The sequence below is a fragment of the Argentina silus genome (assembly GCF_951799395.1).
Source record: "Argentina silus genome assembly, chromosome: 6".
In the NCBI taxonomy this organism is placed as follows: domain Eukaryota; kingdom Metazoa; phylum Chordata; class Actinopteri; order Argentiniformes; family Argentinidae; genus Argentina; species Argentina silus.
The window spans coordinates 7,239,092-7,255,435 of NC_139660.1; the positions used below are offsets into that span (position 1 = coordinate 7,239,092).

Below are 16,344 nucleotides of genomic sequence, written 5' to 3' on the forward strand. Positions count from 1 at the left end.
TTTGCATAGTCACTTATTGCTTTGCTAAATCAGTTGATGTCCACAGGTGTAAACATGAAGCAAGGAGAAAACCTGGACTCATTGGAATAACTGTTTTAACTATTTTAATTCATAATAATAGCGGTCAAACAGATGCATTTCAGCTTTCTCCTTCCTCAGCGTTTGCAGAAAGTGACTGTGCAAAATCGTTCTCCCTGTCAAGTAAGGTCATATTTACCTTTGCTGCTGCTATGGGGCAATGTGAAGCTAACAGCATAGCCCTGTGACATAATCACATGTTACTCACTTTGAAATGGCTTGCTTCATGTGTCCTTGTGACCGTGCACCCTTAAGACTAACAAACATTGTTTGAATAAATTCAGCATGCCAATCCCCCTCACAGGTGTGAACAGCAATATTTAAAATGTTGAATGGAACATGTTCTATATTTATGACACAAACAAACTATCAATTTATTGTTGTTGGTATATCTCTGTGTAGTCTATAACCAAGTTATCAATGTGTAAATACAAATGTGTGATGTTGAAATATAGTAAATGGTAGTTTATTTTGTAGTATGAAAATTACACAGTAATCCCAGTGACACAGGACAGTTTTACAGTTTTACAAGAACAAACAAACAGAATATCCAATACATGAAACATGAAACAGTCTGCTTTCAGTTTTGCAATCACAAGCAAGGGCAGTTTCATAAGAATAGACAACAAACAATTTGGTCACAGTACATGACTTTTACTGGCATTACTCCAACCAAAATCCACCATGTTGAGATCTGATGACTGTGTAGAGACTTCCCGCTGTTAGAGATCAGGCCTTAGGATGTGGTCGGGGGGGACCATGCGCTGGGGGGAGACCGTGCCCAGGGGGGGGAACATGTCCAGGGGGGGGACCATGAGGAGGGTGGGGGGGTAGAGGATGACCGTGGTGGGGTGGGAACGGGCAGATAGGGTGGATGGAAGGGGGGATCGTCACAAAGCCGTGACAACGGGGGAAGGGGAACTTTATGGGCTTTAGGCCTGGGATATCGCCAAACTTCCTCCCAGCAGCATCAGGCCCCTGGGGCCTCTGGTTGGGCTTGCGAGAGGTCAGGTTCTGTTATACAAACAACAACAACAACATTTAGGAATGTTCATACCATAGATCAGTGGCTCATACAGCTCCTTAGAGTAATGTTAAACACTAGAAGGGTATCAGTCAATGTGAAATACCTCGACTGCACTTTGATAAAGGCTTGCATCAGTTTCTAAAATGATGGGACAGTTGCCCAGTGTTACAAATGTTTTGGTTGCGTCTTGTGTTCTGTTGTGTTTCTGTCCCTCTACCTATCTCCATCTTTCTCAGGCATTCTGGCAATCAATTTGGTTCAGCTGTACCTCATTCCTCATCACCTCCATAGCCAATCAGAGGATAGCCGCGAGGTATTTAAACCCTGCACTTCCTTCCCTCATGAGATCTTTTTGTTTCTGTCTGTCTGTCTGTCTGTCTGTCTGTCTGTCTGTCTGTCTGTTCGTCTGTTCAGAGGGTGTGTGTAAATTCATTGTGACCATTCTCTGTTCAGACCTCATTCCTTCATAATTCATCCCTTGTATTTTTTCTTCTGGTTGCAGGAGAGAAGTGGTGTAGGTGAGAGCAGTCCATGGGTATACATTTATGCACGTAGGTTACTCGTTACTTGTCTATATACACTAGTTAGTTGGGGGCATGTGCCATCTGTTGTGTTTTCGGTTAGCTTAGAGTGTTGGCGCTGGACTGTGTCTAGTGGCCTTCTTAGGTATAGGTTAGTCTTAGTTTAGGGACTACCTTATTTTTGGTTCTTTCTTTGGGCACAATTCCCCCCCCTTCTCTTCTTAGTCTTGGTACAATAAATCATCATTACACTGTTCACTTTGTCTCCTTGTCATTGTTTTTCACTGTTCTCGTCCCATTGTCTGCCTGTGTCCTATGTTTACCTGCCTCACCCATCCCCTAGACCTGGGCCAGGGTGAATAACACCCAGACACACACTGGACTAAATCATACTTTCAATTGGGGACTTTCCATTGAGGCGGACCATGGAAGCCATTTCTAAGTTAAGGAACCCAGCCCTACATACTGTATATATGTGTTCTCTGAATGTGTTAAAGGTCGGTTACCAGGGCTTCGAAGATCTGACAGTCGACAGACACCTCGCCAATCCCGTTGCGGGAGGATTCACAGAACCCACGATGCTAGAGAGAGAGAGAGAGAGAGAGAGAGAGAGAGAGAGAGAGAGAGAGAATGGGGGGGGGGGTTGATGTACAGATAAGTGAGAGAAGGTTAAGGGTAAGGAAGAGTAATATGAATGAGGTGTAACTAAAATGAAGTTTAGGATGGAGGAGACGAGTTTCAGTGACAGGAGGGGTTGTCTTACAGCTTCATGAGGAGGCAGTGGCACGCAGGCCTGAGGGTCGATCCTCGCTTTGGCTGGACACCTCGTCTCCACGATGGTAAACTCAGCATAGTAGTTCATACCCATAGTCATCATATACTAGGGGAGGGAGGAAGACATAACTAATAGCGACAGACATCTTATTGGTTTTGAGATTAGATACAATGCAATCAAAACAGCTGGATAACACTATTTACAGAGTAAAAAGAAGAGGAACTCAACATCATGTTACGGCAGTTCAAGTATGCATATTTGATCAATTTATATATTTTTTTTTTTATTATTATTTATGATTAGGATTTACTTCCTCTATAGGGCCCATAATGTTTTGAGTTGATGCCCTAGAGTAAATGTGGAATAGGAGTGCTCTTACTCCAGAGGATAGCCTTCCCACTTCCATCAGCTTGAAGTAAGAGGTTTGGTTGGAGTCCATGTTGAACTGCCTCAGCGCTGCCATGACACTCTCTAGGCCCTCTGGGTTATGCAGGGGCAGCAGGACATTGCAGTCTGGACAAACAGCTGTCACCTCCTCAGCAGAAACTACAGGCAACAACATGAGGCACAAAATGGAGGGATCAACTGGGACTAGTACAGTATGGGATGGGGAACAACAAGGCACAACATGGAGGAGGGAGCTCAGCAGGTCAACATTTCACAGCTGTCTTTGCACATTCAACAAATATCAGTGAAGATACAGGGTAAAAGAAGGACAAATCTAGAGTAGAAAGTGGGGAGGTTGCATACTGTAGATGACACCATTTTTAATTTCCTTTTCCTTTTTTTGTGTGTGCAGAAACATAACATTGCATACCTGGTTTAGTGTTACAGGTGTATTTAATGACAGTTCCATTCCCCTCTGCGATGCTCAGGGTCACGTTGCAGTCAGCCTTTACTTGCTGTGTGAGGGAGACCCAATCACAGTTAGTTTGCTTTTAGTCCTGTGTAAGTACAGGCACCTCACTCTTGAAAGGGGGTGGGGACTCTGGTCCTAGAGGGCTTCAGTGTGTGCGGGCTTTTGTTCTAGTCTAGCTCTAACACACCTGAGTGTGGACTGAAGTGAGGTGTGAGTCAGGTGTGTACTGTAAGTGCTAGGCTGTAACAAAAAACCTGTGACCCTCCAGGATTACAGTTTTCCACCCCTGCTCCAGGCAGAGTGATGTATCACTATCGCCATGTAAGCACACCTCTGGACATACAGTTACAGTACATATGTGCATTGATGGCTTGTGTGATGTCATGCGGCTTACCGTCTCACTATAGTCTCTGACCTCACACTCCTCAAAGTGTTTGGGGTTTACAGTGTGGCACTTGGTCTCCACCAGGTCCAATTCCAGGTGCAGTTTACAGTCTGCAGTTCCCGCCTGCAGAGAGAGAGAGAGAGCGAGAGAGAGAGAAAGAGAGAGAGAAGCAAGAGAGAAAGACAGAGAGAGAGACAGAGAGAGAGATAGAGAAGATCAAAGGTCTTTTAACTTTAACTCTTTGATTCAGCATGGAGCATAAAAAAGAGCCATTACTGTTTCCTCTCCAACTCGTGTTACTGTAGACAGACTCAGGGAGGAAAACAATGACATATGATCAAAAGAAGAAAAGAGAGAAAAAGAAACGAATACAGAGGTCTTCCCACAGTTCAACCTTCATCTGGAACAGTTCAGATGAAGGGAAGGAGATGAGGAGAGGAAACCACCTCAAGGATGCCCGTGACACACACACACACACACACACACACACACACACACACACACACACACACACACACACATGCACACACACCCCAAAACCCCTCCAGTCCCACTCACATTTGTCCATCACCCACCTTCTCACCCGTACTGGTTCTGACATTGCTCAACTTGAACTTGTATCCATGATGGTGATGGTGTCGGTTGATAGAGTGCATGGCCATCCTCGCTGCTGACCTGCTTCCGGGCTCGTTGCAGCTGACTGGGTCCAGCGGCAGCACCTGGCCGGCACAGGGCAGCGGCCCCAGCACCAGGGTACTCAGTAGAACCACCACTAGTCCCTTCATGGCACAGCCAAATAATGTGGCACTGCCTCAGCAGGTAGTTATTTATACAAACTTCTGTTTGGACATGACAGGAGGGAGGTTAAAGTAAAAGGAGGTAAAAGAGGACATGCTGAGAGAGAGAGCTGCCAATGTCAATTCTAAAGCAAACAGAAAGACAGGGAGCAATCTGTCTCTGGGTTACTATATATGTATGGCAAACGGTTCACTCTCATATTGTGAATTTTTAGGGTTTTTGTGTTTGGTTTTTCACTGATGTTTTGTAATTTTTCGATTTTACTGCACTTTATACGTAGCTGTATAAAAACAGTATTGTTTTAGATCAAGAGGTCGGTTTTGACACGATAACAGTGTTTTTTTCCCTGGTGGTCCTTGCACTATGACCATGTACAAACTACAGTACTGTCCCTCATACCAGCTGATCAATGATTAATGATTAAAGAGAGAATCAGGAGTTATCTGGGGGCGTATCTATCCAATCTGAGTCTCTTTGATCAGCTCTCCAAAGCTCTGCTACCCAGTAAGTACACAGGTGTTATTTGCTGAGCCAGGCTGAGCCCCGCGAATATTGAACCTTCTGTAGGACTGTGGGTGGAAGTGAGTGTCCGGAGTGTCACTGACTGACAGAACACCTTTTCCACGAATGGATGGTCATACGTACAGTGGAACAGATAACATGTGTCCCATTTTATGGTGAAGTTTGCTCCCTTGGTGACTGTGTGTGCGTGTGTGTGTGTGTGTGTGTGTGTGTGTGTGTGTGTGTGTGTGTGTGTGTGTGTGTGTGTGTGTGTGTGTGTGTGTGTGTGTGTGTGTGTGTGTGTGTGTGTGTGCGCGCGCACAGATGTGTGCGTGCATGCTTGCTACATGCGTGCCTGCGTGCGTGCATGCGACTGATATTGCAATAACCTTTTTTCCCACCAACAGAATACTGTACATAATGGTTCACTTTCAAAAGGTCTGAGATTTATGTCCCATTTCTGGTTTCTTGTGGATTAGACATAAATCTTCAGTTTAACTTTCAGTCCTCCTCACCTCCATTCTCACCCTCAGGGACCAGTTTGAGTTTCTGTTCTACATAAATTACATTCTTTACATAAAACACTCATACAGACAATGATCATACCGGCTTCATCAGAAGTGCCTGTGTGAGAGTCACTGAAACCCAGGCTTCAAAGGGACATCATCTAAACACAGTTGTTGTAAATTGTCTGAAGATATATAGTTCATTTTAGACCAGTGATGTGGTTTATGATTTAGACAGGCTACGTGAAGGTATTCAGACAGCTCAGAGACTGGTGGATTTAATGGTGTGTATCGTGAGAAAAGGACTGTCTGGTGTGTGATTGGACGGCCACCTTTTCAAGGTAATATGTCTTGAGTCATAAAGCTATCATGGAGCGAAGCATGGGGTCTTGTAAGGGGGTTAGTTAAGGGGTGGAAAATGATTAATACAGCATAACTGTGGCTGAGGTATCTGAAAAAAAACTGTTTTGTTTCATAACCCGGATGACTTTCCCCTCAATCAATAACCATAGTCCTACTGGACTGCAGTCCTTAATACCACAAGTAGTGTGCATAGCCTGTACATTAGTAGTACGTATATATCTATGTAAGTATACTACTTTCTACTTTCAATTCAAAGTCGAAGACTGTTGAGTGTTTGCTTGAGGGCGTAAAAGCAGCCTCTAACTCACTGCAGAGAGAGTGAAAAACTGCATCTTGTGAAAACAATTGGATTTCATACTGTAGCGAATGCAGGAGCACCCTAAGCAGGTAACAACCTTCTGCTAACAAACCGGCCGCGCTAGCTACAACACCAAGAGACTTCACTCCCTTGGTGGAGATGCTAACGGGCCTTAAACAGGGTTGTTACAATACTAACCAGACATGAGCACACCAGAGCCCTGAGAGAGAGATTAGGACCTCTCGTATCATAAAGAGGTATTTATTCACATTTATAATCTATCAAACACTTCACGAGTAATGATTCATATTATACTTTTGTGGTGATTAACAGCATCAACGAGTATTAAGTAAACAGTCATCATTGATTGTAAGTAAGTAAGTGTTTATTTACGTCCGTTTATACAGTATATCAGATCAGGGCTTCTTCTGTCCCTAAAATCCCTAAGTGGGTAAGCTGTAGACTATATAATGACACAATCTGTTCCCTATTAAAGAGAGAGCTCTGGTCGTTAACAGAAAACTCTTAAAACTGTTGCAGTTCCTAGACCTGGCCTTACAACAGCGCTACCAAACTACCATCCTCAGGTCAGTGTGGGTCAGGAGTTGAGTTTGAAACTGTGGTTCTAGTCTAGTTTACACTGTGGTGTAGCGAGAAGGTCCAGGACAGGAGCGGAAGGGGGAGGGGGAGCTGGGGAACACTGACAGGAACACAGGGGTGTGGGGGGGCTTGGGCGTGCCCAGGGCCTGCCTCCTCCTCCTCCTCCTACACTGCTGGGGGAGGCTGTAGCGGAAGTTAAAGGGGGGGCGAATTACAGTGCCCACTAGCTCCTCAGAGGAATCAGACTCAGATGTAGCGCCCCCTAGTTCCTCTGAGGATTCGCTGGAGGCCAGAGGTGACACAGTGATGGAGTTAGGGGGGTTAGGGTCCACTCTGGGATCAACGAGTCTTGGCCCTCTCGTGACAGAAGGGGGCAGTGTCGGGAAGGAAGGGAAAAAGATGGGGACATGGTTTCCAGAGTCAGGCACTGTAGGGAGGTGAGGTGGAGTCATGTCATGAACCTGTGGTTGGGCTGGGCCACCAACATGAACTCTCTGAAAAGGAGTAGAATACACAACATCAAACAAACAGTAAACAACCATTTTTGTTTACTTTGTGTTCTGTATAGGGTGTCATGTTGTTCTGTCACATTAGGATGAAAAAACACACTTTTGGTTCCTAGAATTTGATGTTACAAAGCACAACCAATCAACAATCAAAATGAGAGTGATGTTTACCTGTGGGTGGAATATTTCACAAGTCACGTCGACATCTGGCTGCCTCTTCACATCACCGTACACCGCCCCCTTACAGAACCCTACTGGCTGGAGGGGAGAGAAATGTGTGTGTGTGTGTGTGTGTGGGGGGGGGGGGGGTCAACTGTAGGAATATGTCTATGTCTTTGTTTGTTTTGACTGATTGGATAGTTTTTATTATTATAATAGAAATGCAGTGTTGTACATAAATGCAGACATACCTGTTTGCCCTTGTTAGTTGGCACACATGTGCCCAAGTGCCCCTCAGGACACTCCTGGACGGTGTACTCCACAAAGCTGGCCTGCACTGGGCCACCCTGGATGAGGACAATGGAGAGATCAGATTTTCAGAACATTAGAGAGAAATAAGAGCATACCGGTAAGGTCAATTTAAATGTAATTTAGCAGGATCAGAAGCTAGGCAGTGGTGAGGTATAGTGGTATGGTGGTAAAGGTACTATGAACCTGTGAGGAAGCCCTAGTGATGTTCTGCAGGGCCAGGCTGGAGGGCAGGGTGCTTTGGGCGTTGTACTTGTGGAGGGTCAGGCCGGCAGCATGCACGGCCTGGGGGCTGTCAGTGGGCAACAGCAGGGGGCAGTCTGGACACATCTGGAGCAGCTTCTCTGGAGGGTCTACAGAGAGAGGAGAGAAGAAGGGCCTGAAAGTCAACTCAGCAATATAATATCATACACAATGGGGTGTCTTCCTGCTCACAGACACAAACCTACTGTGTTTGTATAATGTGTCCAATATGACATTTACACATGGGAGACAAGATACCAGTCATAGTCTACCAGATACCAGTCATATGCTACCAGATACCAGTCATAGTCTACCAGGTACCAGTCATAGCCTACCAGATACCAGTCATAGCCCACCAGTAGTCTACCAGATACCAGTCATAGTCTACCAGATACCAGTCATAGCCCACCAGTAGTCTACCAGATACCAGTCATAGTCTACCAGATACCAGTCATAGTCTACCAGGTACCAGATACCAGTCATAGTCTACCAGATTCCAGTAATTGTCTACCAGATACTAGTCATAGCCCAAGGGATACCAGTTATAACCTACCAGGTACAGTACTAGTCATAGCTGTAGTACAGTATAGGTGCAGGGCTGAGAGGACTGTAGACCTACCAGGTACCAGACATAGCCTACCAGGTACCAGCCACAGCTGTAGTATAGGTGCAGGGTTGAGGGGACTGTAAGCCTACCAGGTACCAAAGTACAGTCATAGCTGTAGAGATAGGAGAATCCCTCAGGTGTGTGTAGAATAGTGGTGTTGCAGTTCCCAGAGATTTGCTGAAAAGGAATAACAAGGTGAAAAAAGGAATAAAATGTCACACACTGTACTGTAAATGTCATATTGATAACAAAATAGTTCCCTTATAATTTTTCTAAATGCAATCTCATAGGGAAAAGGTCAAGTAAGGTCTAGGAAAGATTGTGATTAGAAAGACCAATTTCAACACCTTCTAAACATGAGTTCTCTACTGACTATCAGGGGCAGAATGCGGTGAGGTCATTTCTGTATCGGCTGCCATGGCAGCTTCCCTACAGCTCCACTGTGCTGTATTAGTAACACCCTCAGCATTGTTGGCCAAGGCCAGTTTAACTGAAGAGTTAAACAGGCCAAAACAGGAACACAGAGAGACATTGATTCTGATCCAGGAGTAGCAACTGCAGCAGTGTACATCTTGGCTGGTGATGAATGTATATGCTGGTGTGAATAAAAAAAATACTGCTGCTGTCTTGCATTTGTTTATGCAGTGTGTGTGTGTGTGTGTGTGTGTGTGTGTGTGTGTGTGTGTGTGTGTGTGTGTGTGTGTGTGTGTGTGTGTGTGTGTGTGTGTGTGTGTGTGTGTGTGCGTGCGTGTGTACTGTTCAGTCTCTATCAGTCCTGAATCTTACAGTTTCCTTGAATGGTCTGACATCACAGCGTTTCCAGGGTTGGGGGCTCCCAATGTGACACTTGGTCTCCAACACGTCTAGATTCAGGTAGTAGACGTTTCCAGCTGGACCCTGATGGACAAACACAAGGAGGGAGTTAAAATGGAGAGAAACATCAAACACTCACAGCATGCTGGGGTGTTTATTTTTCCCTCTCTTGACCTGAGACATTTGACTTCAACTTCATTCATAATGGGGTTTTGGCTGAATGTACTTTATTCCAGCATGTGATAAAGACCATACAGAGGCTGAACACCTCGTGTGTGTGTGTGTGTGTGTGTGTGTGTGTGTGTGTGTGTGTGTGTGTGTGTGTGTGTGTGTGTGTGTGTGTGTGTGTGTGTGTGTGTGTGTGTGTGTGTGTGCGCGCATGCATTGTGTTGTGTGGGCTAAGTGAGCTTTGGAAAGAGGCCTGTGAGATATGAATACATCAGAGGTGGGACAACTGAACCTCCCAAGTTCACATGATTCATGGTCTGGGCATTACATTACCACACAGCAACACCACATGAACAACACCCTCTCTAGACAAAATGTCAAATAATTCCATCAAAACTGTTGGTCTATATGCAAAAGGGAAACATGCTCAAGGAGGTGTACGGTAATTATTATTAATGAGTGCGCATTAACATGCTCAAGGAGGTGTACGGTAATTATTATTAATGAGTGTGCATTAACATATTTAAATCATACGTTCCCATTAGATGGTTCGACCCCCTTGTGCTAGGATAGCTTTGATATAAACTCACAGCATATTCGTAGACAAAACGAACCTGTGCATGAAGGTGAACGTTGGTAATCCTGTTGAGTGCAAATTTATATCCCGTGGTTCTATCCTCATTGGTGTAGGTGAGAGCCAGTCGAGACAGCTTCTCCACCTTCTTGTCGTTACAAGGCGTCGACGACAGCTCGATCACCTGGGCCCAGGTGTGAAAGAGTTGAGCGTACACTAAGATCCAGGTGCATTTCCTCATTTTAATTACTTTCTAATAACCTTCACGACTGCGAAGCTGATCTGCGTTTTTTGCTTGTTCTTCCACAGGGCATTTGTTTACATTCCATGGCAGTGACTTTTGGAATCAACGTGGAAAACAGAGATGTTGAAATAAAGCCAATAAGGACAAGGTTTACTTTAGGATGCGCAGCAGGGCCGACGAGTTTGAAGCGTTCTGCTATAATTTCATTAGCATGATTAATTTACAACTTCCTTGCAGCCTATCTACACATTTTCACTCGATATTTCTCTAAACATTTCTGAATAAATTACACAATTAATCAGACCCACAGATATCTGAACTAAGCCGACATAAAGATCATAGTCCCTCAATGAAAGAAATTATAGTGTTGTGCTGACAGGCATTCCAAATAAGGATGACCGGACAGGTGTAAATTGCACCTTGACTGCAATTCTTCCTTTAACCAGATGATGGTAGTATAGGCCTAATCATTTAAATGTATGATATGTTATGTAGGCCTACAAATGCTTAAAGCTTCTACTACAGTGTGTTGAGAGATCTCCTGACTGATAATGATAATGATGATGATGATGATGATGATGATGATGATGATGATGATGATGACTACAGATGCAGTTGAAGTCAGAAAATCAGAACATCTATTTTTCACTGGTTTCATGGTATGAAGTCAGTTAAGATAAAGATGTCAGATTGTCTATTCATGTGTTCCTGGCCTGGGAAGACATTAGACATAGACGGCACTACGGAACTGTGGAAGCTGTATCTCCTGTCTGAAGACGGCTTTAGTTCCCTGATTTGTATCAGCGATGAATCAGAGATCTGGAAGCATTTGAGAAGTTTCTAGACCTCATCCCAGGAGATAGGAGAACTTGACCTTTTCTGATGGAGGATATAATCTCTGTGGTTATTTGACAGCCTTGGAAAGTTAAAAGTTTGAGAAGCATTCTTCCAATGGAGTTGAATTTCTCTCTCACGATTCATTGCTGAGTTGTTAATCCAACACAACAGTCATAAATTTGATTCCCAGAAACTTGGGAGTAACCTGTTGCTTTTGTGTGTGTTTTTTTTTCAGTGTATTGCATGTTATTCATTGTTTATATCTTTATTGGACAAGTTTGAATTGCTTGAAGATGGCTTCTACAATTTGTTAGAATAATCCATGTTGTCTCAACACTGTGAGTGTTAAGTGACCAAGCCTATCCACACTCCATTAAACAACACAAGATATAGGACACACTCAGTTGCTCATCGTTGGAGCCTCCTGAGAAACATAGAACCATATAGCCTCATATTGAATGATGGGAAATGTAATGAAACTCATCTCAAGGCCCATAAGAGAGGATGTTATATTTGGATCAAACAGTGTCAAATCATTGAAGTGGCCTAGTCTTTCCATAATCATTGTTTTATTGTGTTCCAATATTCTAATATGTTTGTTACAGAATTGTCGCAAGATGTGCATCTGCATAGTGTTTGGAGAATCCTGAAAGAAAACTTTGTTCAGAGTTCAGAGCATGGGGACAAAACTATAGAGAGATGGACACATCACCAGCAAATGAGTTGTGAAAGCTTAAACTAGCAGGGTAAATGTATGAATAGCAGAAATCCAGTCAGACCACATCTGAAGCTGGCCATCGTTGTTAAGCCAGAGTATTCACATCTGATTTAGGCCGAAGGCCGGAAAGACAAATCCATCTGTCACAAACGTGTATGATATACTGACTAAAATTCCAATTGCGAATAAAAATTCTGAAGATTGTTCTTTCAACTGAGGTAAAGAGCTGAAACCTTGCTTTTAACTTGTCAATTTAGCTCTGGCAGAAATGTCTAGCTCAATTCCTGGTGGACTCCTCAGATCCTGCCAAATCATGCACATTTGGTTTTAATCAAAGAGCACAATTGGACAGACAGTAAGTGTTTCTGATATGGTGTGTGTGTGTGTGTGTGTGTGTGTGTGTGTGTGTGTGTGTGTGTGTGTGTGTGTGTGTGTGTGTGTGTGTGTGTGTGTGCGTGCGTGCGTGCGTGCGTGCGTGCGTGTGTGTGTGTGTGTATGTGTGTGTGTGTGTGTGTGTACTTGTGGAACTGGTGAGTTTCTTTTTGTTCCCCTAATGGTTTATTCAGAAACTTGAGCTGGGTGTTTTATAGCAATATGAAAATGTTTCTGTCTGGTGAGTTACATGAATAGCCAACAATGTGTGCGTGTGTGCGTGTGTGCATGTGTGCATGCGTGTGTGTGTGCATGCATGTGTTTGTGCTTGTATGTCTTGTATCAGGTCAGAAGTCCTTGCCATTTCATCAACAGAAGAAGACAGGCCTAACTAGATGTAACACAAACAAATGTTTTGGTATGGTGCTGCTTAAATAGGCTTATGATGGGTTGTGACTGGGACATATGGAAAATAGTGACATGAAAAACAATTTAATTATGCAAAAGGAGACTTAATTGATGACCCTTCAACATTGCTTAGGCTACTATTTGTTATGTAATTATGTCATCACATGGAAAAGTGCATTGTCTAAGGTTTTGGAACGTGGGAGACTACAAAAACCTCAGAGGAAATGGATGTATTAACAAGGAATTACAGCTATCTCTTTGTAAAACAAACTGCTTTTAGAATGCTAAGAGAATGCCTTTGGCATTTCCTGGAAAGGACTTGTCAACAACCCCAGTTTAATCTTTTACCTTGAGAATCTTATATTCTATAAAGGTTGTCTTATTTACACAACCTTGCCCTTTGACTGGTTCTGAATAGATTCTGAAGCACTGGTATGTTTTCAGCTGGCTACGGCTGAAATAAGTCAGGCATGCATGTGGTCATGCATTTCTCTCTCTCTCTCTCTCTCTCTCACACACACACACACACACACACACACACACACACACACACACACACACACACATTATTTTGCTCTCTCCCTCTCTCTCTCTCTTTCTCTGAGACAGAGACCGAGATCACCATTATTATTATTATTGCACCCTAATTTCTGTAACCCAATAATGTCTCATTCATATACTTTAGAAGTTCAACAAGTGATTACACATATTTTGTGCAAATCGCTTTGAACACATACGTCTCGTGACCCAAATCGGGTTAAGAGCCATTCTCTAGCCCCTTTGGGAAAGGAATGCCAGGAGTGCTATTCACGTTCCCTTCACTCACTCTGCTTTTATTTGGGCATATCCTGCTCTCTCTCCATTCTCCACCTTCACCTGGAAAATTGCATGCAGACCCGGGGACAATTACTTTGTGAACCTTTATAAGGGTACATTGAGATTCCCAGAATGGTGTTGTAATTCTAGCGTGACCCAGGTGTTCCTCCATGCAGACCTCCCATATTAGAGTACTTTAAGCAGACTTAAAGTTTGCTCGGTGTCAGCTGGGTTCTTCAGATATCATGGAAATTATATGCTTGTGATTATCATCATCCACATGGAAGAGTTCTTAAACATCAGTCTAACATAATAGCCTATACTTGTGTGACCGTTTGATTGTTTCAGTAAAATTGTGTGCAATCAGGAAAAACTAATACCATAGAAGACAATTTCAGGAAAGTGCTATTAGGCTACTCATTCATGAATTGATAAAAAATGAATAAGAAACATTTGCTATCCGGTAGATTGAACTAACTATTGTAGTATACCATGTTACTAAAAACATAGCTCAGAAAACCCCAGTTTTATAAGAGAATTATGAAGTTCTATGATGTTGAGGTGTTTTTTGTATACACTCACTGAACACTTTATTAGGAACACTTGTAGACCTTCTCATGGTGGAGGTGGTGTAATGGTGTGGGGAATGTTTTCTTGGCACAATTTGGGCCTGTTAATACCAATCAATCATCGCTTGAACGCCACAGCCTATTTGAGTATTGTTGCTGACCATGTGCATCCCTTCATGGCCACTATTTACCCATCTTCTAATGGCTACTTCCAGCATGATAATGCACCATGTCACAAAGCAAAAGTCGTCTAAAGCTGGTTTCATGAACATGACAATGAGTTCAGTGTTCTTCAGTGGCCTTCCCAGTCACCAGATCTGAATCCAAGAGAACACCTTTGGGATGTGGTAGAAGGGAGATTCACAGCTTGAAAGTGCACCAGAAAAATCTGCAGGAATTACGTGATGCAATCATGTCATCATGGACCAGAATCTCAAAGCAATGTTTCCAACATCTTGTGGAATCAATGCCACAAAGAATTGAGGCTGTTTTGAGAGCAAAGGGAGACCCTACCCAGTATTAGTATAGTGTTCCTAATAAAGTATTCGGTGAGTGTATGTAGGCCACTGTAATTAGGAACAATTTATTACTCGACTGTAAAGGTTGGCGACAAATGCTGTAACTAGCTAATTCCCATAATAAATAGTTGTTTATTAGGTTTTCCTAATGATGGTCTTGTAATACATTGCAAGTGGAAATGTATGAGTGAATTGCGCAGTTCTTTTAATTTAATAATCGCAGTCGTTTAATCACCAATTGAATAACTTAGGCTAAATTACGTTGACCTCCTTGGCACTCAAAAATAGATGCTCCGGTCTACAGGACTTTGGCAAGTGATGAGGTGCCACACGTGCAGCGTTGGGGGGAGTGTCCGTGAGGAAATCTGTTCCACCGTGCGGATAGAGAGCGGTAATCTCACCATTCCAAACCTGAGTCTCAAAGTAAACTAGAGGAGTTGACACGGGCTGAATAAGACAAAAATAAATTAAGTTGTTAACTTATATCACGCATTTCACTGTTTGCAGCCGACAGAATGTCAGTTTGGCCGGTTAACCTCGTTTTTATGTGGTGTTTGGTCGCGTTCAGCTCCGCGCGCAGGACCGGTGCTGAAGACGGGGAGGTTTTGGAGAAAATCAACAGCGCGCGATGCACTTCGCGCTGCCTCACTCTTCATATGACACAACTGACAGCTTCTTTCAAACATCTTCAGGTAAATTAGCTTTTTTTTATTAATAACTACGACTTTTAGACAAATTATGGCATTGAAATTATGGCAAAGTGATCTGCCATTGTGCATCATGATTTAGTCAAATGTGGCTAGATTTTAGTGTGTTTTCTGTTATTATAGTCCTCTGATGTCAGTTGCAGAATAATTCATTTGACATCTAGGCCTAATATGTTCAATACATTACCTAGAATTCTTAAACACTGGAATGCGAGCTAAACATTTGTTAAAATACTAGTTGGGGAGGAAGCCTATATTATCCTTAACGTTTTCAACATGTGCGTTCGGTTAGTGGGTGGGAAAGTCATTAAGCACGGAGCCTTGCTTGATTTCAGTCGAATGGGACTGTGAGGCGTGAGTGGAGCTGGGGGGGTGGGGGGCTGGAACCGGTGCAGCCAACAGATCCTCGGCCACCTGGGTGTCGGATAATGAGGGTGGCCTCTGGGTGACTTGGAGCAGAGTCCCTGCTCTGCGCGGCGAGGTGTTGGAGTGCGGCTGTTTCACAGCTCCGAGGATGGGGGTGGAGGTGGGGCTGGAGCTGGGGGTGTGAGAGAGAACTCGACATTTGGTCTGAGTGTAACAACATGAAGGAGTTGTAGAATGAATGAAAGAGTTCACAGTTGCTGCCGAGGATAATAATTATAAGTAATAATTATATGTCATATTCCTAAAATGATCCATCTCTATTAGGGTAAATTATAATTTATGAGATTTAGGCAAATATTATTGCATATCTATAAGTGGTTTTCTAAAAGTGTTTTTTAACACAGCAGTATTTCAGATATTTCCTTTCCTTTGCTTCCTGTGGTCTTATTTTAGGGAGTAAGTGGCTTCAAGACAATGTTTCAAACAGATCGTTTTTCTTTCCCACCAGCACATATGAGGTATGACGTATATGTTTGAAAACAAACATTTTCAGATAACAGCTCCAGCCAAAGATGACATCATTCACCATAGGCACAGTCATATCCACATTTAGCCAAAAACACATCATCCACATGTATAGCTAGAGACACATCGCCCACGTGAAACCAAAAACACATCACCCACAGAAAGCCAGATTGA

General features: G+C 43.3%; 3 protein-coding genes across 3 annotated transcripts in view; 1 reads left to right on the top strand and 2 right to left on the bottom strand.

The window, feature by feature from the left end:
- Positions 1 to 807: 807 nt before the first annotated feature.
- Positions 808 to 4,430, bottom strand: ahsg1 (alpha-2-HS-glycoprotein 1; the record flags this gene model as incomplete). The annotated part of the gene is made up of 6 exons (XM_083671578.1): positions 808 to 1,092; positions 2,390 to 2,506; positions 2,781 to 2,947; positions 3,219 to 3,303; positions 3,655 to 3,768; positions 4,221 to 4,430. The coding sequence occupies 6 exons, from the start codon at positions 4,428 to 4,430 to the stop codon at positions 808 to 810; spliced, it is 978 nt and encodes a 325-aa protein (XP_083527704.1).
- A 2,316-nt stretch (positions 4,431 to 6,746) lies between these two features.
- On the bottom strand, positions 6,747 to 10,331 carry LOC310805772 (fetuin-B; the record flags this gene model as incomplete). The annotated part of the gene is made up of 7 exons (XM_083671579.1): positions 6,747 to 7,205; positions 7,389 to 7,475; positions 7,628 to 7,723; positions 7,872 to 8,038; positions 8,625 to 8,712; positions 9,322 to 9,432; positions 10,131 to 10,331. The coding sequence occupies 7 exons, from the start codon at positions 10,329 to 10,331 to the stop codon at positions 6,747 to 6,749; spliced, it is 1,209 nt and encodes a 402-aa protein (XP_083527705.1).
- A 4,786-nt stretch (positions 10,332 to 15,117) lies between these two features.
- Positions 15,118 to 16,344, top strand: part of anos1b (anosmin 1b) — a gene marked incomplete at its 5' end in the record, with an annotated part of 43,412 nt that continues 42,185 nt past the window's right edge. The window contains one exon of the mRNA XM_083671120.1: positions 15,118 to 15,264. Coding sequence (XP_083527246.1) covers positions 15,118 to 15,264 — 147 coding nt within the window. The remainder of the gene's footprint in view (positions 15,265 to 16,344) is intronic.